Genomic DNA, 25248 nt, shown 5'->3' on the forward strand with positions numbered 1-25248 from the left:
TGTTTCAGGGCCAGCCCAAGGAGCCTCCAACTTGCCAGGGGGACAGCCTCCACCACCAAGGGCTAGGGCTTCAGGTCTTCCTAGGAGGCACTCAGGGCCCCTCCCAAGTGTGGGTAGGGGGAGGGCTTCCCAATCAAGAGGGCGTGAGGGAACCCAGCCTCCCTCACGATAAGAAAACTAGCTCACACTTAGGGAGCAACTAAATATGTGCCAGGCACTGAAATAAGCACTTTACCTATCTCATTCCATCCCCACAGCAGCCAACGGAGGCAGGTAATACTGTCACCCTCTCTTTATAAAAGAGGAAACGGGCTCGCAGATTTTACACAATCAGTAAACCAGCGCTTAACCACCCTGGCTGGACAGGTGGTCCCAACCACTATTCCCTATTGCCGGAAACACACAAAGCTTTGGGGGGAAGGGTGGATAAAGTCGAATAACAGGAGGTACAGCCTGTATTTACACCTTTTTCTAGTCTGAAATCAGTGGCCTCGGGACATTGGGCGCGGGGGTGCCTAGCTGGGGAACGTGAAGCCGGAAGAACTTAAGCCCTTGCAGACAGGGAAGAGGCCAGGACTTCCACCCCTCTCGTTTCCACTCGGGACCCCAGACCCATAAACCCGCCGGATGGGAGAAGACCCCAAGGGAATGCCTGAAGCTAAGAGGTCCCCCGGCGGCAGCCCTCCACACTTGTTTTGTCAAAGGAGCCCCGCTCAAGAGGTGGGGCCGGCCGGGTTCCTACCTGTAGGCCAGGGTCATGCACTCGAAGAGCTTGGTGAGCGAGGCGTCGATGGACAGGTGGCAGGAGCTGGTCTTGCCGAAGCTGTAGGTCTGGCACGTCTGCTTGTTGACCGTGTCGAAATCGTAGCCCTTCTTGGGCGGGTGCTCCCGGTGCGGCGACGACACCATGAAGTGGCCGCTGTGAATGATCTGCTGGCGGCGCGGAGGCTCCTCGCGGCCCGACCCGGCCTTGGGCGGCGGTAGCGCGGCGCTCGCCTGGCCCCTGGCCGGGGTGGCTGCGCCGGAGGCGGGCGGCGGGGACGGTTCATCCGTGTCAGAGTCGTCGTCGTCCTCGGGCACCTGGGGCTTCAGCAGCACGGCGCGGCCCCGACTGCGGGGCCGGCTCTGGGAGCACATGAAGACGTCGGCGGCCATCGGGGAGGCCCGGCCGGGGGCATCCCCCGGGGCGCCGGGAGATGCAAGGGAGAGAGCTAGACGGGGCGCCGGCCCGGGCCGGCCCGCGCGCCGACTGTCCGCGAGCGCGCGGCGGGGCGGGAGGGGGAGGGCGCGGGCCGACAGGGCCGCCTCGGCGCCGGCCCCGGGGTGACGTCACTGGCGCGTCTCGGCCAATCGGGAGCCCGCGTCGGCCTCTTAAAGGCGCAGGGGTCCTTTCCGTAGCTGGGCGGACAAAAAAAGAGGGGGAGGAAGAGCCGGAGGCCACGCCTCCAGGCCCCGCCCCTCACCATCCCTTTCCCTTCGGGGTGCTGCGGGACATGGTGGCCAGGTGGTGTCACTTGCCAGTGTCTTGGCCTAGGAGAGGTGTTGGCCAAGCAGGTCGTGCAGATCCCGCCTCACACTCCGGGGAATGGCTCTGCCGCCTCGCCGCGGCCGGACGGGCGCTCCACGTGGTGGGTGGGGGTGGCGCTCCTTCCCCCTCCCAGGCCCCGCTTTCTCCTGCAGGGCCCGGAACTGTGTCCTAATGGCTCTTCAGAGATATTGCTGGGCCCTGAGGGTTTCGTCCCCATTTTATTGATGAGAAGACAGAGTCGCTGAATACCAAAGGGATTTTCTAACGCGAAAGCAAGATCACTAACACTTCTCACCTCCGCAGAGGTAAAAACTAGCGCTTTACTTAAGGCACTTTTCCAGGACATCGCAATCTGTCAGTGGCAGAGCCAGCCACCAGCTCCTTTAACTACAACTCAAAATACTGTCATTATTGTTAAGATCTTAAACTTGGAAGGCAAATCAGCCCCTACACCCTTCCAAAAGGGGAAATTCTGAGCCATAATTTTCTTCTCTGTCAAATGGGGATTCCTATGCCTCAGAAAGTTGTGACAATTAAAAAATGACTATAAAGTGCTTTGCACAGTGCCAAGCAAAGAATGAGCACTAAATAAACAAGACTACAGACTGAAGGGACTGAACCAGCCAGACCAAAGGCATCTAGAATTTGCCAGTACTCAACCACTTTTGACTATAGAAACAACGATTTCATATGGCCCAACATGATAGTTGACATGTATAGAAAGCTGTCAAGGGGCTCAAAGCCAGCTGGCAGGGGCCATGTAGGGAGGGCAGGGCAACTAGAGGGCCAGTGGGGCCCCTAGGGCAGGCGCTCCCATCCTAGTCTCTGTAGGGCCTCCAGGGTCCTCTACAGCTGCTCCTGTGCTCTGCTTTGAAGCCAGTTTCATTTCCAGATTTGGGTGGGGTCTCAGCTTGTTACCACACCTTCCTCCTGATGAGGGAGCATGTTGGGAGTGAAAGGGACAAATGGCTCTTATCAAAGCAACTGTGTAAACTCCATCCCTGGATGTCTTCAAGGAGGGAAAGGCCAGACTGACCGGCAGCTGGTGTGAGTTTGAAGTCTCCTCCCTTGCCCAAACTACCACTCCCAACTCTGGTTGGAAACATCCTAAACACTTAAATGCCCAGCCTCTTTTGATATGGCAATTCCACTTCTATAATTTTATCCTAAAGTCTTTTCTGCGTCATTTGTAAAGAGTGGACATTGTAAACAACGTGATGTCTAACGAGAGGGCATACATTGAATATACTATAGTCCCTAATATAATGAAAGACTACATTTTAAATTATGCAAATGTATATTTATTGACATTGGAAGATATCATATGTTGTTGGGTGGAAAGACAATTTTTAAAAAGTTATCAAGGGGTGGGAGGTGGGAGGGAAGTTTAAGAGGGAGGGGACATATACCTATGGATGATTCATGTTGATATTTGGCGGAAACCAACACAATATTGTAAAGCAATTATCCTCCAATTAAACATAAATAAATTTTTAAAAATTTATTAGCGGAATTCTCTGGTGGTTCAGTGGTGGGGAGGACTCCAAACTTTCACCCCAAGAGTTCAATTCCTGGTTGGGGAACTAGGAACCTACAAGCCACATTGGCACAGCCAAAAAAAAAGTTATCAGTAGTTTGGTGTCAATTTTTAAAAATTCATATATTTATGTATATATGTCAGAAGTGCACCATAATGTTAACACTGGTTATCTCTGGGTGGGGCAACTATTTTCTAATTCCCAAAAGAGACAATTATTACTTGTATACTTTTTTTCTCTGCAGTGTACTCTTTATTACTCTTTGGTTTCTTAACACAAAAGGTATCTATGTGAAAGGATATATATATATATATTTTATATATAGGTTTTTTTATGTTGACCATCTTTTAAAAGTCTTGATCGAATGTGTTACAGTATTGCTTCTGTTGTTTATGTTCTGATTTTTTGGCCATGAGGCATGTGAGATCTTAGCTCCCCAACCAGGGTTTAAACCCTACATCCCTGGCACTGGAAAATGAAGTCTTAACCACTGGACTGCCAGGGAAGTCTCTACTTTAAAAAAAAAAAAAATTTTTTTTTAAGGCCCTGCCATGTGGCGTGCAGGATCTTATTAACTGTTCCCTGACCAGGGACTGAACCCATGCTCCCTTCAGTGGAAGCACAGAGTCTTAACCACTGGATCGCCAGGGAGGTCCCAAGGATATATACTTTAAAAAACAAAAGCAAACAAACAAAAAACAAACCCCATCAATTTCCTGAGAGGAGGTACAGTCTTAAGGCTGAAGTTGAAAACTGGCAACCTATAGGCCTTACTTGCTATACAAACATGCTTTGTTTAATCCTTCCCATAATTTCCTAAAGATCACATTGGAAAAGAAGCAAAACTTGAGGAAAAGCAGTTTAAAATGCAGTTAAAAGCAGAGGACCACCAAGAGTGAGAGCTGCAGGTTGCTCCAAGCTCCCAATCATTGGCTAGAAAAAAGTCTCAAGGGCAGTTTTTGGGAAAATGTGGAAATATTTGCCAAGCATCTAGGCTGACGACTGCCCCCTCCCTCCTACTGAGTAGTGGACAGCAACAGCAAGCGCACGGGGGGACACGCAGGGCAGTGTCCCAGGGGAGCCAGCAACTCCAGGAAGGACAAAGAGCTTCCACACCCAGCAAGCCACAAGAACACACAATCTCATAGGATAACCATCTTCTACCAGAACCTCATAGGATAACCATCTTCAACCAAAAATAAGAAGCAGCATTCCATGGTAATCAAATCAACAAACAGGCAGATAAGAATTCCCAAATACAGGGAATTCCCTGGCAGTCAGTGGTCAGGTCTCCACACTTTCAGTGCCGAGGTCTCGGATTCAATCCCCAGTAAGGGAAACAAGATCCCACAAGCCTTGCAGCACAGCCAAAAAAAAAAAAAAAAAAAACTCAAATACGAAATGCTACAGACCAGCAAAGCTCAGCAAACAATTAAGGAAAGTCAGCAGTCTGGAAGAAAGCTACCTGAGAACTAAAAAGTCAAAGGGAAACGTTAACAGAACAAACATAAGACTTTAAAAAATAAATAGCCCTGGAAAGAATACAGAAGATTCTGAACACATTGAGCAACAACCAAGATGCAAAAGAAGCAAACAGAGGTCCTGGGGAAAAAATATGAATATAAAATTATGATTTCGTAGAAAAGTCAAGTTGAATAGCAAAATGACTGTCTGGAAAACACAGTTGTAAACTGAAGGACTAATCTGAGAATTTATTCCCAAAGACTGCCAAAAGGACAAAGGGAAATTAAGTAACATGGAGGATTCTTCCAGCGAAAGTTCCAGCACCTGCCTGATAGTTCCAGAAAGGAAGAAGAAGAAAGGAAAAGAGAGAGGAACAATTGGAGAGAGGAAATAATTAAAGCAGCAGTTAAAGAAAATTTCCCAGTGCTAAAGAAGCAAACATTCCATATGGGTCAAACAGGCTGACGGTGCTGTGATAAACCACACCCCAAATCGCAAAGGCTTAAAACCACAAAGGTGTGCTTCTACTGAAAGCTACCTGTCTATTGACTACACATCCATTACAGGCTGACAGTGTGCTCTGCTGGTCAGAGTTGCTCCCAGACTCGAGCCACAGAGCAGCCACTATGGCAAATGCTGCCCAGAAGGGATGTGTACTCGCAACTCACCGGCCAGAACTAATCACATGGCCCCACCCAAGCACAAGGGAATTAGGAAGTACAACACGATCATAAGACCAGAAACCAGCCAGTCAGAAATATGTGGTGAACAGCACTGGTGACCAAATGAGCACCAACACACACACACACACACACACACACACACACCAACTGAAAACAGACACGCACACTGGTCACCACTGATGACTATAGCTCTGGATTTCAAAGGTTTCCCAAAATGCAGTACTATAGATGGCTTTTGGAAGCATTATGCTGAGTCAGAGAAGTTGGACTTTAAAAGCCATATATTGTTTGATTTGATTTATATGACATCTGGGAAAAGGCAAGATGATAGGAACAGAAACCAGATTAGAGCTTGCCAAGAGTTAGAGGGTCAGGGACTAACTACAAAGAGGTACAGGGGAACTATCTGGAGTGATGAAAATCTCTCTTGATTATGGGTGGTGGTTACATGACTGTGTAAGTTTCTCAAAATCCATAGAAGGCTTCCCTGGTGGTCCAGTGGTAAGAATCTGCCTTTGCTGAGCAAGGGGACACTGGTTTGATCCTGGGCTCAGGAAGATCCCATATACCATGAGGCAATTAAGCCCGAGTACCCCAACTACAGATGACACCACCCTCATGGCAGAAAGCGAAGAACTAAAGGGCCTCTTGATGAAAGTGAAAGAGGAGAGTGAAAAAGCTGGCTTAAAACTCAACATTCAAAAAACTAAGATCATGGCATCCAGTCCCATCACTTCTTGGCAAATAGATGGGGAAAGAATGTAAACAGTGACAGACTTTATTTTGGGGAGCTCCAAAATCATTGCAGATGGTGACTGCAGCCATGAAATTAAAAGTCGCTTACTCCTTGGAAGAAAAGCTATGACCAACCTAGACAGCATATTAAAAAGCAGAGACATTACTTTGCCAACAAAGGTCCATCTGGTCAAAGCTATGGTCTCTCCAGTAGTCACATATGGATGTAAGAGTTGGACCATAAAGAAAGGTGAGTGCCGAAGAATTGATGCTTTTGAACTGTGGTGTTGGAGAAGACTCTTGAGAGTCCCTTGCACTGCAAGAATATCCAATCAGTCAATCCTAAAGGAAATTAGTCCTGAATATATTCATTGGAAGGACTGATGCTGAAGCTGAAACTCCAGTACTTTGGCCACCTGATTCGAAGAACTGACTCATTGAAATAGACCCTGATGCTGGGAATGACTGAAGGTGGGAAGAGAAGGGGATGACAAAGGATGAGATGGTTGGATGGCATCACCGACTTGATGGACATGAGTTTGAGCAAGCTCCAGGAGTTAGTGATGGACAGGGAAGCCTGGTGTGCTGCAGTCCATGGGGTCACAAAGAATTGGACACGACTAAGCAACTCAACTGAACTGAACCACAACTACTGAAGTCCTCACACCCAAGAGCCCATGCTTTGCAATAAGACAAGCCATGGCAATGAGAAGCCTGGGCACCGCAACTACAGAAAGACCAAAAAGCAACGAAGACCCAGCACAGCCAAAAATAAATATTTATTTATTTATTTTAAAAAATCAATATAGATGTACAGAGTCGGACACGACTGAAGCAACCTGGAAGCAGCACCAGCATAGATGTATACCTAAAAAGGGTGAGTTTCACTTTGTGTAAATTATACCTCAAATCTTGGAGGATACAGGTTAAATGTCCTTTTCCAGCATAGGCTATGTTTGAAAGAATTACTAGAGGTTATTCTCCAGCAAAAGAAAAATTAAATTCAAGTAAGAGAAAGATGGGCTTCCCAGGTGGTGCTAGTGGTAAAGAACCCACCTGCCAATGCAAGAGACATAAGAGATGCTGTTCGATCCCTAGGTCAGGAAGATCCCCTGGAGGAGGGTGTGGCAACCCACTCCAGTATTCATGCCTAGAGAATCCCATAGACAGAGGAGCCTGGTGGGCTATACAGTCCATAGGGTCCCAAAGAGTCGGGCATGACTGAAGCAGCTTAGCACAGTGCAGAAAAGAAAGATATGATGCACAAGAAACAGCTTAGAGCCAACAAATGAAATCAAACTTAAAACTGAATTTTGAAATTATGATTTTTGAAGATTTTTATAAACATAAAATATAAAATTTTGAAAGTTAAACCATGTTAAATAGCTTATGAAAAACTCTCTGCCAGCCTCTCACTCCCTGCATGCCTCCATGCCTACTGCCTCTGATTCTGGAGCTTCTCTGGTCCAGTTTCTGATTTAATTTCTCCAACTGCTAAATCTCCTGTTTGCAGCAGAAGGGAGAGAGGGGCAGTCAGTAGAGATTATGCAGGATGGGGGTGTGTGCAGAATTCAGGGGTGTAGAGGTCCAACGATCTCATATATAGACTTTTTAAACCAAACCCCATTTTCTTTTCTTATTAAAATACCTGCCTACAGGTCTGATCATACTTTTTTTTAATTAAAAAATGGATTTATTTTTGTTTGCACTGGGTGTTTGAAGCTGTGTGCAGCCTTCCTCTAGTTGTGGGGAGCAGGGGCTACATGGACTTCTGCTTGCAGTGGCTTCTCTTGTGCACTGGCTCACTCGATCCATGGCAGCGGGATCTTCCTGGACCAGAGATCAAGCCTGTGTCCCCTGCATTGGCAGGCGGATTCTTCCTGCCCAGCCCCTACCTCGCCCCTTCCTCCCAAGGAATTCTTAGCCACTGGGCCACCCGGGAAGAGCTCTCTTGTCTACTTTGTATATGGTGGTTTGAGGCTTCAGATGTTGCCTTATTTCACTAAATACAGCTTTTCTGCTTCTGTGTCTTGTACTTGGGGTAAAAAGGATGAACATGCCTTTACCACAGTAAAAACTAATATCTAAACAAGTTTTGTTTTTTTTTTTTACTTACTTGCTAACATTGAAAAAATTATGACATTTCATATAAACGCGAGGGTGTTAGAATCTTCCTGAACTATCAGAAGGTCTAGCAATACTGGGCTCTTACTAGTTCCATATGGGAGAAGCTGGAGCTGAGGAGGGACAATGCCCTTTAGACCCAGCCTGGCTCTCCAGTTTTCCGCAGTCCCCACCACCCCCTACTGTTCGCAGTGTGCTCTGTTAATTCCATGACCTGCCTGGTTCCAGCAGACATTCGAGTTTGAAGTCTCTGCTCCGCTAAACCTCGTTAGTGGTCGTGTGTCTCTCAGTAGAACCGGTGAGGTGGAAATCTTTTCTGTGTAGATATGGGAGAAAGACAGTCACAGGATAAAGTGAAGGTTAGAAAAGGAGGAAGGCCCTAGGGATCTAACTGAGGAAGGGGAGAAAATTAAGAAGGTGAGAGATCTCCGGCCACAAAACGTTCACAACCTGGGGATAATCAATACTTGCTTCTCTGGGTTGTCGGGAGGGCTGCCTGAGTTACTATATGGAAAGTGCTTCGAGTGCCTCGCACATAGTATGTGATGCATGGTTGGCTATTATTATTATTTTTGCTTTGTTGTGTTGGGGAATAACTTACCTAAAGTTCTCTCTTTTTAGTGTGTTGTTTCACGATTTTGGACGAACATACTCCATCATGTAATCACCACCACAAGCAAATGTGGTGGGACTTCCCTGGCAGTCCAGGGGTTAAGATTCCATGCTTCCAATGCAGGGGGCACCCGTTCAATCCCTGGTTGGGGAACTAAGATCCCACATGCTGCTCAGCCAAACTAAAAAAAATAAAAGATGTGGAATAGTCCCAGCACTCTCTCACAACACAGATTCCTTCTCAACCCCTTGCAATCAATCCCTCTTTCCGCCCCAGCCCCTGGCAACCACTGATCTGCTTCGTGTTCCTATTGTTTTGCCCTTTCCAGAATGTCACATATTAATAAATGGAATCATTCAGTGAACAGCCTTGGGTCTGGCTTCTTTCGCTTAGCATGACGCATCTGAGAGGCTTCCTTATTGCCGAGGGTGTCTATAGTTCATTCCTCTTTCATTGCTGTGCTCATCTTATGACTACCACAATTTAGGGCCAATTTAGTTGTTTCCAGCTTTTGGTGATTACAGATAAGGCCACTATAGGGCAAGTTCAGGCTTAACCATATAAAGATCTGCCAAACTATTTTCCAAATGACTGTATTTGTTTTGCCTTCCCACCTGCAGTGGAGGAGGGCTGTGTTGCTCTGCATCTTCACTAGCACTTGGTATTCTGGCCTTTTCATCTGTTCTAGTGGGAATGCAATGGTATCTTACTGTGGTTTTAATTTGCATTTCCCTAGTAATTAATGATGTTCAGCATCTTTCATGTGCTCATTTGCCTTCCATATATTTTCTTTGATGAAACTTCTATGCAAATATTTGGCTGGCTAGTTCTTTTTTGGCGGGGGTGGGGGTGGGATTGCTTTATCACTGAATTTTGAGAGTTCTTCATATATTCTAGATAGAAGTCCTTTATCAGGTAAGTGTTTTGCAAAGATCGTCTGCCCATCCTTTTTTTTTTTTTTTTTCATTCTTTTAACAGTGTCTTTAGCAGAGCCTGACTTTTAAATATTCATGAAATCCAATTTACCAATTATTTTTCCTATAGTTAGTGCTATGATGCCACGTTTAAAAAATCATTGCCTAACGCAAGGTCACAAAGATCTTCTCCTGTGTTTTCCTAGAATCTTTAGAGTGACATTTTGGTCTGTGAGTCATTTGAAGTGAATTTTGTTATAAGATGTGAGGTAGGGGCTGAGGGTCATTCCTTTTTGCACACAGATGTCTAACTATTCCAATGTCCACTTTGAATATTTGCAATGATTATTATTTTTTTCTTTTCTTTCTTATTCTTGAATATTTGCAATGATTATTATTTTTTCCTTTTTCTTTTTTTTTTTTTTTTTATGGCTGCACGGCATGCGGGATCTTAGTTCCCTGACCAAGGATCGAACCTGTGCCCACTGCAGTGGAAACGCAGAGCCCTAACCCCTGGACTGCCAGAAAATCCTCTGCAATGATTATTAACACTCTCAGGATTCCTGTTCTTGGGGTGGCGGGGTACCAAAGGGGCATCTCAGCCTCACACACATCCCTCAAACCTAACAGCTGGAGCCTGTGGCTGTTCTTTGCCAGCAGAGTAATTGGTTTCAGGTCGCTTTACCTCCTCTTTCTTCCTGAAATCTTTTGCATAAAACAAACCATGAAAGGGCAGGGGTGGCCTAGCGGTCTGGCAACGTCCCTTTGAAAATAAACAAGTGCAGAAACTGAAAGGCAGCGACCATCTCTGGGGACTACTTGGAGAAACAGTTTGGGGCTGGTGCATCCGCTGCGCGTGGCTCTTTGGCCCCTGGCAGGCGGCAGGTCGGATATAGTAAAGCCAAACAGGATTGTGATTGCTTCAGATGTCACCTCTGGCCAAGGAGACCCCCGTGTCTTTGCAGGGAGAGGCAGGCTGGTGGGGAGCTGCCAGAGTTCCATGGCTCAACAGCTCTGGGCAGTCTGCATAGCCAGCTTCACACCTCTAAGGGAAATTCAGGCACGGGGGAGGTGGAGTGGGGATGGGGGTGTGTGTGGATAGAGGGTGGAGAAATAGATGCCTGTGGGTTTGGGTTTTTTTAAGCTTTATTGAGGTGCAACCTACTCATAAAATTCACCAATTTTAAGTTTGCAATTCAATGAACTTTAGTAAGTTTACTGTTGTTCTTGTTTAGTTGCTCAGTCCTGTCTGACTCTTTGCGGCCCCATGGACTGCAGCCGACCAGGCTCCTGTGTCCATGCAATTTCCCAGGCAAGAATACTGGATGGATTGCCATTTCCTTCTCCAGGGGATCTTCCGGACCCAGGGATGGAACCCACATCTCCTGCATTGGTAGGCAAATTCTTTACCACTGAGCAAGTGCCTGGGAAATCCCATGGACAGAGGAGCCTGGTGGGCTACAGTTCATAGTGTTGCAAAAGAGTTGGACATGGCTGAAGTGACTTTGCAACTTTAGCAACTAAACAACTAGTCAAATAAGTTCACACACAGTTGTATAATTATCCCCACAATCAGGTTGCTTCAAATCATTCCCTCCGACCTCCTTATGGTCAATCTTTTGCTCCCAGCCCTAGACAACTCAGTCTCTACCTTGTCTCCATACTTTTGCTTTTTCTAGAAATTACTTCGTATAAATGGCGCCATAACAGTCGTTAGTCACAGTGGTATGTCAAGCCAGAAACTAATGAGGAAGTCAGAGAGTCAGGACGGCAGGGACACCTGCGCTCATGACTCTTCCTACCTGCTGTGCTACCTCGTGGGCACCACAGTATCTAACCTCAGTCTTCACATCTGTACAGCGGGGCTAATTGGTCCCCCTTTCATTGGAGCCAGGGTGAAATGAGGTCCAATATCTTGCATATTCATGATACTCCATGGAGACTGGAAACAGACCGAACGCCCACCAGCAGAAGCGTGTCGTGACGCCAATGACATGCAATATGGATAAATCTCACAAACATCTTACTGAGTGAAAGAAGCCAGACACAAAAGAGCACATTCTGTATGATTCTATGAATAGAAAGTTCAGAAAATGCTACATTTAGAAAACATCTGTGCAGAGAGACATCAGGATAGTAATTACCCTTCGGAGGGTAGTGACTGCAAGGGGTGGGCGGGGGGGGGGGCGTCCAGAGAATAAGTAATATTCTGTTTCTTGATGCAGGTGCTGGTCTTGCAGGTGTACTCAGTGAAAATTCATTGAGCAACACCCTTTCATATCAATGAAAAATTCAGGTAAGTCTTGCATGGTATCTGGCACATTGAGCGTGTGTGCAAAGTCGCTTCAGTACTGCCTGACTCTTTGTGACCCTAAGAACTGTAGCCCACCAGGCTCCTCTGTCCATTGGATTCTCCAGGCGAGAATACTGGAGTGGGTTGCTGTGCCCTCCTCCAGGGGATCTTCCTGACCCAGGGATTGAACCCACATCTCACATCTACCTGCATTCCGTAGTCAAGTTCTTTAACACTAGTGCTGCCTGGGAAGCCCATGGCACATAGTAGGTAATTATTATTATTGTTGTTATTACCATTAGTCATTATTTTTTTATCATATTCTTTCAACCACACAGTTTCAACAGGAAAGTGTGGTCAAGTGCAGCAGTTGGCCAGGTGGTAAACAGTTCTGACTTTGCAAGTCAGTCTCTATAGCAACTACTCAATTCTGCTGTTGTATTGTGAAAGCTGCTGCTGCTAAGTTGCTTCAGTCGTGTCTGACTCTGTGTGACCCCATAGACGACAGCCCACCAGGCTCCCCTGTCCCTGGGATTCTCCAGGCAAGAACACTGGAGTGGGTTGCCATTTCCTTCTCCAATGCGTGAAAGTGAAAAGTGAAAGTGAAGTCACTCAGTCGTGTCTGACTCTTAGCAATCCCATGGACTGCAGCCCACCAGGCTCCTCCATCTATGGGATTTTCCAGGCAAGAGTAGTGGAGTGGGGTGCCATTGCCTTCTCTCAATTGTGAAAGCAGTCAGGGATAATATGTAAGTGAATGAGCATAGCTGTGTGCCAATGAAACTTTATTTACAATAACAGCTGGCAGGCTGGATCTGCTGACCCCGGGTCTAGTGGCAGACAGGCTAGGTTCACACAGCCTTCTTCACTGAGTACCTGCGGGACCCTGTTCAGTCACTTCCCTGGCCACAGTTTCTCATCTGTATGATGGGGCAGCTGATCCTGCTCTAACTACCATTTAGGGTGACAAAGAGGTCAAATGAGCTCATACTTTGAGAGAGCCCTGAGGGAGAAAAGCGGAGTTTAAGAGTCTCTTGAGATTCTTTGATGCAAAGCAGATTGTTATCTCTGGTCAAGTCTAAAGAGAGAAAGCCACTGACTCCAGGTCACCCAGGGCATCCATGGGCACAAGTGTCTGTCCCAGGGGTACCCTAGAGGGAGACAGGAACAAAAGGCCTGGTACCACCTCCTGGTGCTTGCCTCCTAGAGGCCTTTTCCCCCAGGGCCTGTAGAGGTAGAGCAAAGATGAAGGAGAGATGCTGGAAAAATGAACCTCCAGTGAGCTGTTCCTCAGCCTGAAGGTCCCTCTTGGGCCTGACATACAGGGCCGCCAACGCTCACAGTGGGGATGCGTCGTCACACCTCCAGCCCTTTACTCAAGCCCTTGCGTTGGCCAGGAATGTCTTCCCTTTGCCTGTTTCCTGGTGGGGTTCTAGTCATTCCACAAGGCACCACTCAGGCTCTAGATCATCTGGGGCGAGCTGGGTGGATAACTCCAGTGTTAGTCTCGTTTAGGGGAGAGGCGAGTCTTCAGGGAGCAAAGTGTAACTCAGAGGACAAGCTGAAAGCAGCTGGGGGTGGGCGATTCTGCCTTTCCTGGAGCTTCATGGTCTAGCAGCTGGAGCTCTGGGGTCTAGACGTGCAGGAGGATAGTAACTACAATAAGAGCAGCAGCAACAGCAGTCGATATTTATTGAGATTTACTATGTGCCATGGGCTTCCCTGGTGGCTCAGACAGTAAAGAATCTGCCTTCAACATGGGAGACCTGGGTTTGATCCCTTGGTCAGGAAGATACCCTGGAGAAGGGAATGGCAACCCACTCCTGTATTCTGGCCTAAAGAACTCCATGGACAGAGAAGCCTGGCGGGCTACAGTTCATGAGGCCAGAGTCAGACACCACTGAGCAACTAACACGTTCACGTTCAGGGCTTGTCTGGAGCACTTTACGTGTATTTGGTAATTTACATATATTAATCCTCACAACAATCTGAGGAAGCACCATTATTCTTTCCATTTTACAGATGAGGATGCTGGGGCCCAGAGAGGTTAAGATACTTACTTGAGGTCACCCAGCTCTGAAGTGCTGGAGCTCTGAGGATTCTAGAAAAGCCTGCTTCCAAAGTCCAAATCAGGTCTATGTTAGCCTCTATTTCCTTGTGCTCAGCTGTGAAACTTCCAAGTTCCTGTCACATGGGAGCATTGAAAAAATAAAGTCTGGAGGAAAGAGACGGTCCTTCCAAGAGAAAAACAGTCAGGGTCAGAGCAACCATCCCAACAACCATCCCTCATTCTGGATTTGTCCAGGAGACCCTCCAAGCCCTTGGATGGAGGGGTGGGGGCTCAGGTGGGGAAAGACCAAGGGAAAGCTAACCTAAACGATCACAGGCATTTACTAGCTCAAGAACTTGAAAAGTTCAGGAGGACTGGTTTCAGGGCCAGCTGCTGACTTCCCTGGAGGTTCGGTCGGTAAAGAGTCTGCCTGCAATGAGGGAGACCTGGGTTCAAGCCCTGGGTTGGGAAGATCCCCTGGAGAAGGAAATGGCAACCTACTCCAGTATTCTGGCCTGGAGAATTCCAGGAGGAATTCCAGAGAAGCCTGGTGGGCGACAGTCCATTAGGTTACAGAGAGTTGGACACAACTGAGTGACTAACACTTTGGGTCCAAGTGGTGCTCTCAGGAAGCTCACACTCACCATCTTTCAACTCTCTCCTGTCTCAGCTTCATTCTCAGGCAGGCTTCTCCCTGCCTTGGAGTGAAGGTGGCCCCAACAGCTCCACTTAACTCCAGCCAACACTGTAGGGGAAGTGTTTCCCAACAGGTCCCACAAAAATTCCAGGGCTGACTTTCATTGGGCCACGTGATCATCCTTGAGCCAATTGCTGTTGCCAGGGAGAGGGACCCAGATAGCCCAGCCACCCTTGGGGCTGAGAGTGGGTGAGGGGGACCCCTACTGGAAGAAGAGGGGAATGCAACTGGCAAAGGCAGCCAGTGTCCCCTATGAGCCTCTGGAGGAAAATAGGCATTCCTCAAGGGGCAGGTGAGGGATAAACTTGGGCGTTAGGAATTCAAATCCCTCCTCAGCCCAACCGCGGACTTCTGTGACATTTGTTGCGGTTCAGACTTGGACCTGGACCAGAGCTTTGTCTGCTTGCCTTCCCCTCCGCAAACTTGTTCCCACCTCACCTGGCTGCAGTGCCTGTTGCCTTCACATCACCTGGGGCACACGGGCCTTCTTGCCAACTCCTCGCCTCCTGCTTCACCTACAGTCTAGTTCCATAGTTGCCCTGCCCCCACCTCCTGTCTAGCTTTTTCCAGTCCACGCCATTCACTAGCAACACCGCCCTCAGTCCAGCAGGGCCCTGGCTCAGAAACCTCCAGCCACTTGTTAACATCCACAAGGCAAAATGGACTCCTTAGGCCTATGCCTGGGCTCCTCCACCATCCTAGGAGCCTCCCTGACCCCTGCCATCAAAATGCACCTCTCCCAATTCCAAACTGTCCCCAGCATCCTAGCATACCAGCTTATCTGCTTAGAGAGAAAGGGTCAAACTGGAGTCAATGCTGCCCAGGGTTCAGGACACAGATGGTGTTCAAGTGATGCCTGTAAAGTCCAAATTTCCAGCCCTTGGGCATGACTGCTCCTTGATGAAGAGAGGTGAGAGGAAGTCAGAAAGCTCCACAGAGACAGGGAAGCTGAGACAGAGAAGATAAAGCAGAATGTCTGAGACAAGAGACCCAGGGGCCTGGAGACAAGAATGGCAGAGGGAAGGGGAGAGATCCAGAGATGAAGATGAGTCTGGAAGGAAGGGACCTTCAGCCAGAGTTGGAGACCCAGGGAACAGAACTCAGGAATACCAGAGAGAGTGAAAGTGTGCCTGCTAAGGCACTTTTTTTTTTTGGTTAAGCAAACAAGGTCCCTATGATTTATGTTTTGTCAGGATGAACTTTCCATATCAGGAGTTTATTTCACTGAGCAACCAATCCTGGTAAAAACACTGGAACACCTTAAAAAGGAACAGGGTGGGGAGGAAAGTCAGACAAAACAAAAAAGGAGAACGTTTGCCTCCAGGTCGGTCAACACGGGTGACTTAGCACAGGACAGCTAGAACAATCGTCCCACCCCTTTCGCCCCTAGCTGGTGGTTCACCTAGGGCCAGGTTTCAGGTGCGAGAGGAGAAAGAGAGACTGGACAGAGAAGAAAGGAAAAAGTCCACTGGGGGAGGGAGGCCGAGCTGGAGAGCGAGAAAGAGCCTGAGTTGTGGGGGGAGAGGCCCTGGGGCGGTTCTGAATCCAGCCTGACCATGAGTCACTAGCTGTTAAGGCAAGTCAAGACAGAGCTTCAAGTCACCAAATAATCGACCCCTGAGCCCCTGCCATGGGCCAGAGCCTCCTGAAACCAGGGACACTGCCAGGACGCAAGATGGGGGCAGATGGCCTGGCTGCAATTTATACCAGGGTTCTAACTGGCTACCAACTCAGCCTCCCAACAACACCCACCCGCAGCATGTGGGAGGCCACAGTCCCGGTGTTCAAGTTGTATACAAAGTCAGGGCCACGCTGGAGACACCAGAGCAGCCCACTCTGTGAGTAAAATCTCACAGGATTTTACTCTTTACCATGACGCTCCAAAATCACATGGTGTTCATGATTTGAATTTTTATTTTCTGAAATGGAACCATTGTACATTGTACAAACCATATCTACTGATGGAATAAATAAGTGAAAAATTATACTGCTGTACAACACACCAAAAAAAAAATCGTAAGAAAAAAAAAACAATTAGGTAACGGTGAATAAAAAGGTCTTTATATCTCTAAGCAGGTCCTTGGCTGATAATGGAACATTCCAAACCATGACATCGTTGGTAATGGGAGGTCACCACCTGTGAGTCAGTCTTCCGCCTTCAGGTTATGGGTGTTAAGTGCCAGCACTTTGTGGAATGTGTAACCGCAGCATCCCCAACTTCAAGTTTCTCGGGGAGTTAAGTTTGCCCTGGGAGCCCTTTAGGCTGCGGGGCCTGGTGTTGGCGGAAGGCATTCGCTTAGGACCCCCGCCTCTGGCTCGGCCGGCTGAAAGGTCTTAGATTCCGTGGTGGGAGAGGGGGCGAGGGGCGCAGGACGGTGTGGGCAAGGGCGGCGGCCCCGAGGAGCGGGCCGCATCGGGGAAGGAAGCACATGTGGGTTTTTGCAGTCTCACCATCCCGCGTGGAAGGCCTTCCTGGCCGGCGTGGATGGGGGCGCAGGGCCGCTGGCCGCTCTGCCTGGCATGGCCGTGGCGGGGCCCAGTCGGCCCGGACCCCTGGCCCGTTTCCTACCTTCAGGCACTTCAGAGAAAAACTAATGACAGCCTCGTATCCCGGGCGTCCTCCTTTGTTCACCCTCAACCATGTCCGCCCCCCTTGCCTGTCGAGGGGACCCTGCTGTTTCCACGGATGCCTGTGTTGTGATTCGTCTTCGGCTGTCTTGCTTGTCACCTCTCATTTCCCAAAAAAAATAAAGAGGAGGGAACAGATATCCAGATTCATCTTTCATCCAAATGGAGTTTTGCTGCAAATAAAGGAAGTTAATTCTAACTCTATAGGATCTGGAGGTAAAGCCGCCTTGAGATACGCTGAGAGGTAACACAAAACACAGTTCTCCGCAGAACTGCCTGCCTGAGGGGCAAAATTGATAAGGATTTTTTAAGACAGAAACCTTTCGGCATCTCTAACTTCAACATGACCATTTTCAAAGTTTGTGTGTGTGTGTTTCCCCTTCCCTTGCTTCAGGAGACATGTTTGCATGAGGTATTTGAAATTCAGGAACATTTTGATTCTTCTTGAAGTGCAGGAAATAGATTGGCTCCCTTCAAAAACAAAGAAGAGCCTCACCCTCAGAAACGCTTAGAAAATGGAGTCTGGCAGACACTCCCCATGGTGGTCAGGAGAGAGATCCACACGTGAAAGGTGGTACTTGAATATATGCACCAATTGGCCGAAACAGAAACAAAACAAACAAACAAACAGAAAAAAAAAAAAACACCAACAAAACCCGGAACCCTCCCCCTCCCCCCTCACACAACTCAAAGGGAGTTGGAACTCCAGTGCAGTAAAGAAAGCTCAGGAGAAGGGTTAAGGGTCTGAGGAGTCCGTATAGGAATTAAGAGCAAACCAGGCCTCAGAACCAAAGAGTGAGGCAGTTCATCCAAGGTGGGGGGCGTGGGGAGAAGAGGTGCTTCTCCGTTTTAGTGACAGGAAGCTGTCCCAGTGCAGGCGGGGGATGCAGGCGGGGGAGGGACCCCAGGGCCCCCTTTCTGGAGGAGTGCAAAGCTCTCCAGTTTCTCGGGGGCCTCATTTCTGGCCTCAAGTTCCAACCCTTAAGGCCTGCTCCCCCGTGGGGACCCTCGGAGCATCCTGGGAAAGAGACGCGATCCAACTGTTGGCTCCAGGAGTCGGAACGGTGTGCAGAAAGCCGGTGGACTCTGCATTTCGGCCGACTGCAACCTCACCTCCCCCGCGGGTGGGGCCAGGTGGAGCTGGGGAGGTAGACTAGGGCAGCAGGTGACTGTGGATTTGAAATCCAAGCAACGTCCTATGAGAGAAAGTTCAGCACCAGCTATTCCTGCCATCTGCTCCCAGCCTCCTCCGGCCCTTTATCGTCTTAAGGAGACCATCCTGCCATCAGCCACAGGAGCCAGTCCATCTTCGGAGGTGTGGGAGGTTGCCACATGGTGGGGAGGGGCTGAGGGGGGAAGTGCCAGGACAATCCAAGGGCTCTGTATGTCCCTCTGGGCAGCTGTGGGCTTGGAAACACCAGTTCAGATGCCTCAAGCAAGCCTGGGAACAATGCCCAGACATCTGAGACTCCTCGGACCCTGGAAGCTAGCATTGTCCCCAACCAGGGCTCAGGGTGTATTCTGCAGCCTCCCAGCTGCACCTAGAAAACCAGATGGCCGGGGAGGTCCTGCTCTTCTGCGGCCTCAAGCTCTCCTTCTCCCTGCCTGGTCCACTCCAGCTGAAGTCCTGGGGCAGGGAGGAGAAAGACTCGAGGACCGGAGCAATGGCTGCCTGAACTGAACCAAGAGGGCACTTGTAAGGGGAGACGCAAAACAACCAGGAAAACATGCCAGAGGTCACCTCAAGGGCACAAGGCACGAAAAAAGAAAGCAGAAGGAATATCGGTTGAACAGTGAAAAGCCCCGATGAAAAGCGAATTCCTGATCAGTACCACCCTCAAATAGCTTATATCATTAAATAGAGGAGTGGGGAGGGAAAAAAAAAAATACAGCAGCAACACAAATGTAATCTTGGCTTCAGAGACAGTGTCCAGACGCTCCTGAGCTGTCGACCTCGCCTTCCCCAGGAAAGTCACTTCAAGATTCGAGTGTTTTGCTTCACAGCAGAAAGTTCTTCAGTGTCTGAGAAGTTACGCCGTTCTAGGTTTTCTTGGATTTGCACTTGGTAAACTTGTTAAGTTAGTAGTTCCCTTTGCACCCGACAGGGATCTGCTCGGGTGAGGTTGTTCAACAACTAAGCCTGCTGATGGATCTCCCGTGAGACGTGGATCAGAGGACTGAACTCGGCGTCTACATCTCCTCGGAGTTCTGTTGCGAAGCCTCCAGTTTCATCTTTTTGGAGGGTGGCACTCCTTCCAGATCCTTGGGGTTGGGAGGTGGGGGAAGAGGAAGAAAAGAGAAACGCAGGTTGACACCCCGGGAGAGCAACTTGGGTCAGCTGGGAAGTTACAAGTCGAAGGTGGGCATCTGAGGTTCTGACCCTGTGGCCCTGGCATGGACTTGAAAGGGTTCACGGACCTACCGGGAGCCACACACCCAAGCTACTCCTATGTCCACCAAGTCACCTGCGTCTTCCAATTGCTCACTAACTGCAGGGTAATTATGTATGCAGTTTTAAGTTTACTCTCCAAGATCAAAGGTTAGACCAACCTGGTTGTATTGACAACAGCTCATCCAGGACTCAGCACAGACGTTTATGGAATGCATACATGTTGGTTATTCTGGGGGAAGGTCTGTAGTGCCACCAAATTCCCAAGAAATTCCAGTGACACACACACACACACACACTTCGACACTCACTCACCTACTTCTCCCTCGACTTTCTCGCTCTATCATCCCAGCCAGCTCCAAACTAACCCATCCCCCGAGTCCAGCTCCTAAGGTCGCCCATCCTAACCAGCACTCCCACGGCTGGCGATGGCCCTGCCACCTGCCTAGGATACAGCTAGACAGCACCCTGGAGTGCTCCCTTCTCGCCACGCCTAACTCCATCTCCAGAGACCCTCAGCCCACCCACGGCTGCCCTTGCCAGCCACCCCATCCACACCTGAGCCTCCGTTCCTTGTATGGCTGGAGCAGCAGCCTGCTCCACAGCCGCCCCACCCAGCCTTCAGCAGAGCTCAAGAGATAGTTTCAAAACAGAGATCATACAGAGCATAACACTGATCTCGGAACAAAATCCCAACTCCTCATCAGGCCGAGAAGGCCCCTCTCCCTCCCCTCCTTCCTCCCCCTTTCCTGTCCGCCTGGCTCCAGCCTCCCTGGCTTCGCCTGCCATTCCTCAGGCTGGCCTCTGTCTCCTGGCCTGTGTGCCCTTTTCTCTCCCGCTCTCATCTCACCCCTCCCCGCCCGCACCATCCAGGAGGGCTTCTTTGCATCACCCTGCTCCCGCTCTCCTACAGCTCGAACTGCAATCCACTTGCGTCTGCCGGCTCCTGGCTGTGTCTCCGCCTCCCTGAACCCATCCTCCCTGACTCCTTGAGGACAGGGACCATGTCAGTTGGCTCACACCATCCCCCTAGGACCCAGCTTACTGCCCAGTACACAGTGGAGGCCCAAGAGGTGCTAAACAGAGACCCCCGGGCCTTGATGGATGAGGTGAGTGAGTTTTCTGAGAGTGGATATGACAGGAAGGCAGAAAGAACTGCCCCTGTCTCTCCCCTGCCTTTTCCTCGTGAAAGTGATAAAAGCTCGGTCTCAACGTAACAGGAGTAGGTGGGTCGCTGTGCCTTCTGAGGAAGGGGGATACCATTCAGGCCAAGCGTCCACAGAGCATTTGCATGGGGTGGGGACAGTATGTGAGCTTGGCAGCGGACTCTGGAAAGCGGACAAATGTCCCACGAAAGAGAGGGAGCAGGAGGGAGTGGCTGAAAAAGAGGATAGGGAACATTTCTTCGTTTTTAAATAGGCAAGGCTGAACATCAATGTCAAGCTCTCTGCTTCAGGGCACACACCCTCTGTCTTACTCACAAACTGAGCAGCTCTGGAGACAAGCGGCACGTCTATGTGAGTGTGAAAACTGCGGAAGGGTCCCCATTTCAGGTGTGGGTCCCTGAACATGGGAGTGGAGGTGGGGGTGTGTCAGAATGGAAGACCCCTGGACTTTCCAGATGCCAGTGGAGAGCACCAGACACTCCCGGGGTATGGCTCAGCATCTTGAGAGGCCAGGAGACGCCAGCTGCCATCCTGGCTTTTGCCAATTCTATCTGAGGGTTGGATCTGTATTGTAATCAAATGGGCTCACGCTCCGCTGGAGGCCTGGCCCTGCGGCTCACGCTGTGAGAATGTTTCTTCATTCTCTATCTGTACCTGGTCAACGTGCTTTAACAGCTGCATACCGGGCTGTGCATCTGCCACTCCGGATTTATTAAATCCTTTTGAGACACTCAGGTTTTGGCCGGTTTTCTGCCACGGCAAACACTTCTTTCATCAACACTGTCCTGTCTTTGGGCCCCTGGAGGAGTCTTGGGTAGGCTGGCAGGGGGTTGCGGAGCCAAGAGTGCCAGGATGTAAGGGTCTGAGAGTCCCTTCCCTTTGAGGAAGGCCTGGTTGAAGGCTCCCTACAGATCAAGCTAGTCCCCTTTCTCTGCGGCTACTTGTTTTTGGTTTCTCCCCAGGTGTGAAAATACTCCAGTGGAAGTAGTCTTATTAGCTGCAGTTTTGATACCCCTGAGTCCTCAGACCTCTTTGATGAGCACAGAGGATGGACAGTAAAAAAAAAAATCACAACAGAAGCCAAGGCAACGCCGGGGCCGCTGCTGTGCCCAGCTCTGTGTTGAGTGCTGCCCATATTCTCTCCTCTCATCCATGTTCTGGCCCCAGGACAGTCCTGTGATCTTACTGTGCCAGTAAGAGACACTGAGGCTCGTGTGTGTGTCAAGTGGAGGGGCTGGGATTCGAACCAGGGACGTTTGCTTCCGTCAGCAAGGCCACCTGCATCTGCACTGTCTGATTCAGACTAGATTCCGGCAAACAGTGATAACCTGGAAAGGGACCAAGTAGTGGGGAGCGAGGTCAGGTGCAAGACTCCAAAGGATGGTTCGTCTAGCATGTAGAGTCTGAAGACCTGTCTCCCCAGCTCTAAGGGAAGTTGACTTTGGGTCACTGAGACTGGGCAGTGCTTTTGTGGACCCGAATAAACAAAGTGATGAAGCTAAGGCTGGGATACAGGACTGACCCCAAGGGGGTGCTGTGTGTCTCCTCTACTGTGGGACCAGTGACCAGACCAGCTACAGGACGTTCATGGGTCCTGCTCAGTGAATACCAGACAGTTCCAATCATCTAGAGAGCAAACGAGAAAACAAAAACAAGAAGACACCTTTCAACGTACCCCCGACACCCCAGCAGGCTCCTGGCCGAGCTGGCTGCCCCTCTGAGACCTCGATCGAGGTACCTGAGAGATTGTGGATGTCTCTGCAGCCAGGCCCGCATCTCCAGATGGCTGCCGATCGACTTGCTCTGAACTGTTCATCGAGTTTTCCATTGAAGACTGTGAATTCTGCTCGTCGGAAGCATCTGAGGGAAAGGCAAGACGACAGAAGCTGTTTTCAGACACGGGCGATACGGAGCCAGATGAACCACTTACTAAAAATACCTGGAACTGGGTAAGTTGGGAGGCCAGGCGGTCTGTCAGGACTGCAAGGAGCTGGGGGGCTTGGGAAGCCTCTTATTTTTTAAGGATGTCATTTTAAGCAGCCAGGCCACACTCTGGCACTGGGGACTCTGACCCTTTCCCTTGCATATCTATTACCTGCCAAGTGCCAGGAGAAGCCAGGTAAAGGATACTACAGGCTTTATGCTGCGTGCATCTGGTGCCCTCTAATGGACACAGCGTGCTCCAACCATCATGGCTGCAGGCCCCTCCCTCCTTCCATTAGGGAGTGGGGGGGGGGGGGGGGGGTTGGGATTCACAGAGGGAACTGCCCCTTTGTACACATTTCTCTTAGTAATATGCATATTTTTCTGATTGCTATTTTAAGAACCAAAAAATACAGGGAGGGGGATGAAATCAGCAACTACCTCATGTCACCCACGGCTGCCATGCCACTAACATTTTAGGGGATCTAGCCCTATTTTTCCAGATGTTTCTCCCTACATGCACTTCTAGTTCTGCATTCTCCCCAAATAGGGATCTCACAATATTTGGGAAGAATTCTGCACGTCTTTAAAAATTCTATAAATATGAGTGCCTACAAGATGGCTGCACAGCATTCCGTCAGGCCGTCACTTACATTTAATGAACCCCTGTCTTGCTGGTCACTTGGGCTCTGTCTCATGCACCGGTCTCCCTGCTCCCCCTACCATGTTCCGTTAGCAGAAGGAAGGTGCAGGTTAGCAGGCTGTGGGAGGTGGTGCGGCTTTGGAAAGAGGGAGCAGCCGTTGCACCTGAAGCTTATCTTAGGCACAGAGCGCACGGAAGGAGCAGCCGCATCCCGCCCAGGGCCCTGCTCTGCTTGCATTCAAGATACCAACAACATATGTCACCCTGATTTGTAAAAAAAAAAAAAAAAGAAAGAAACACTAAAATATTCAAGAATGTTTTACGTTCTGGGGTTTCTGAGATAGAAGCACAACAGAGGGAAAAAATTTCCCAGGTCTAAGTTTTCTCTTTCTCTCTCTTTTTTTTGGCCATGCTGTGCAGCCCGTGGGATCTTAGCTCCCCGACTGGGGATTGAACCTTTACCCCTTGCATTGGAAACGCAGAGTCTTAACCACTGAACCACCAGGAAAGTCCCCAGGCTTAATTTTTAAAGCAAGCAAGCAATTAAGAGGAAGGGGCAGGGAGAAGCAGGCAATATTCCAGAGCTTGAGCCCGGCAGAGCACAGAGGGATGGGGAGCAGGGCGGAAGGAAGGAGCTGCAGCCCTCCTTCCACAGAGGCTGAGCCCTAGTATATCCGTCCCAGCAAAGGTGCCGTTAACACAGACTCTGCTCCCCCAAACCGGCTGCTCCCCCCAAACCAGCAGCCCTGAGTGCCCAGGGCAGTACCAGGAGACCCGACACCCTGCCACAGTCTGAGCTGGGTTCTCCTAACGCCATCAGGAGGGTCATGGGGTCCCCCACACTGGGACCCCTGGGCTCTTCCTACCATCTGGTGTCTGGGTGGGGGGGGACACAGGGTCCAGCCACAGACAGGGTTTTAAAAATTATTTAATATTTATATATTTTATTTGGCTGCGCCAGGTCAGGGTTGCAGTGCACAAGATCTTTAGTAGCGGCATGCAGGGTCTAGTTCCCTGACCAGGAATCGAACCCGGGGCACCCAGCACTGGGAGCATGGAGTCTTAGCCACCAGACCAGCAGGGAAGTCCCAGACCTGGTTTCTAATGCTGCCTCTGCCGCTTGTTCCTATGAAGCCGGGCTCCCTGTGTCAGACTCTCCCACCCTCCATAAAGTTGAGGTTGACAACAACAGCTGTCCTGTTGAGCTGCTGTGAAGATTAAATGGGAAGATGGAAAAAGGACCCAAGCGGCAAAATAATCCCATGTGGGAGTAGATGAGGGATCATCGAGGGCAGGGAACCAAACTCCCCATAAACCTGACATTTCTTCGGTATTTCCAGTTTTACCTTTAAAGACCATGTTAACAGCAGTTCCTCAAAAACACACAATTCCTATATGACCCAGCGATTCTACTTCTAGCTATAGCCCCACAGGAACTGAAAACAAGCCTTCAAACTCATGTTTGCAGACAAATAATCACAGGAGCATCACTCACGGTGGCCCAGATGTCCATTAACAGATACGCAGATAAGCACAATGTGTCCACCCACACAGCAGAGTATTATTCAGCCACGAAAAGGAACGAAGCACTGACCCAGGCTACTATGTGCATGAACCGTGACACCATGATGCTGAGTGACAGACGTCAGTCAACAAAAGACACAGGGTGCATGACTCCATTTCTGTGAAAGGACCAGGAAAGACAAATCCACAGAGACAGAAAACACAGACTGGTGGAGGCCAGGGATAGAGGAATGGGAAATGACAGCTGAAGGGCACAGGGTTTCCTGTTAGAGTGACGAGAACTGTTTGGAACTAGACAGAGGTGGTGACTGTACAACATGATGAATGTGCTAAATG

At 49.4% G+C, this 25248-nt stretch overlaps 2 protein-coding genes and 1 long non-coding RNA gene across 6 annotated transcripts in view; 1 reads left to right on the forward strand and 2 right to left on the reverse strand.

Moving 5' to 3' along the window:
* Window positions 1-1251, reverse strand: part of MLXIP (MLX interacting protein) — a 58479-nt gene extending 57228 nt beyond the window's left edge. For both annotated transcript variants that reach the window (XR_009597010.1, XM_027956471.3), the window contains exon 1: window positions 743-1251. Coding sequence is in view for 1 of the 2 variants with exons in the window: in XM_027956471.3 (XP_027812272.1) it covers window positions 743-1155 (413 nt within the window). In the remaining variant the exon portion in view is untranslated. The remainder of the gene's footprint in view (window positions 1-742) is intronic.
* Window positions 1252-10718: 9467 nt separating this feature from the next.
* Window positions 10719-19196, forward strand: LOC132658043 (uncharacterized). Its single transcript, XR_009597013.1, has 2 exons — window positions 10719-10992; window positions 11825-19196. It is a non-coding gene; the product is annotated as an uncharacterized LOC132658043 (long non-coding RNA).
* Window positions 16536-25248, reverse strand: part of BCL7A (BAF chromatin remodeling complex subunit BCL7A) — a 31297-nt gene continuing 22584 nt past the window's right edge. For 2 of the 3 annotated variants that reach the window (XM_042234041.2, XM_027956472.3), the window contains 2 exons: window positions 22498-22682; window positions 16536-19529 (listed from right to left, as the gene is read on the reverse strand). In XM_042234041.2, coding sequence (XP_042089975.1) covers window positions 19458-19529; window positions 22498-22682 — 257 coding nt within the window. In that variant the 3' untranslated portion in view covers window positions 16536-19457. The remainder of the gene's footprint in view (window positions 19530-22497; window positions 22683-25248) is intronic. The other variant, XM_027956473.3, reaches the window with a different exon arrangement.

The sequence above is a fragment of the Ovis aries genome, chromosome 17, assembly GCF_016772045.2.
Source record: "Ovis aries strain OAR_USU_Benz2616 breed Rambouillet chromosome 17, ARS-UI_Ramb_v3.0, whole genome shotgun sequence".
Lineage (NCBI taxonomy): Eukaryota > Metazoa > Chordata > Mammalia > Artiodactyla > Bovidae > Ovis > Ovis aries.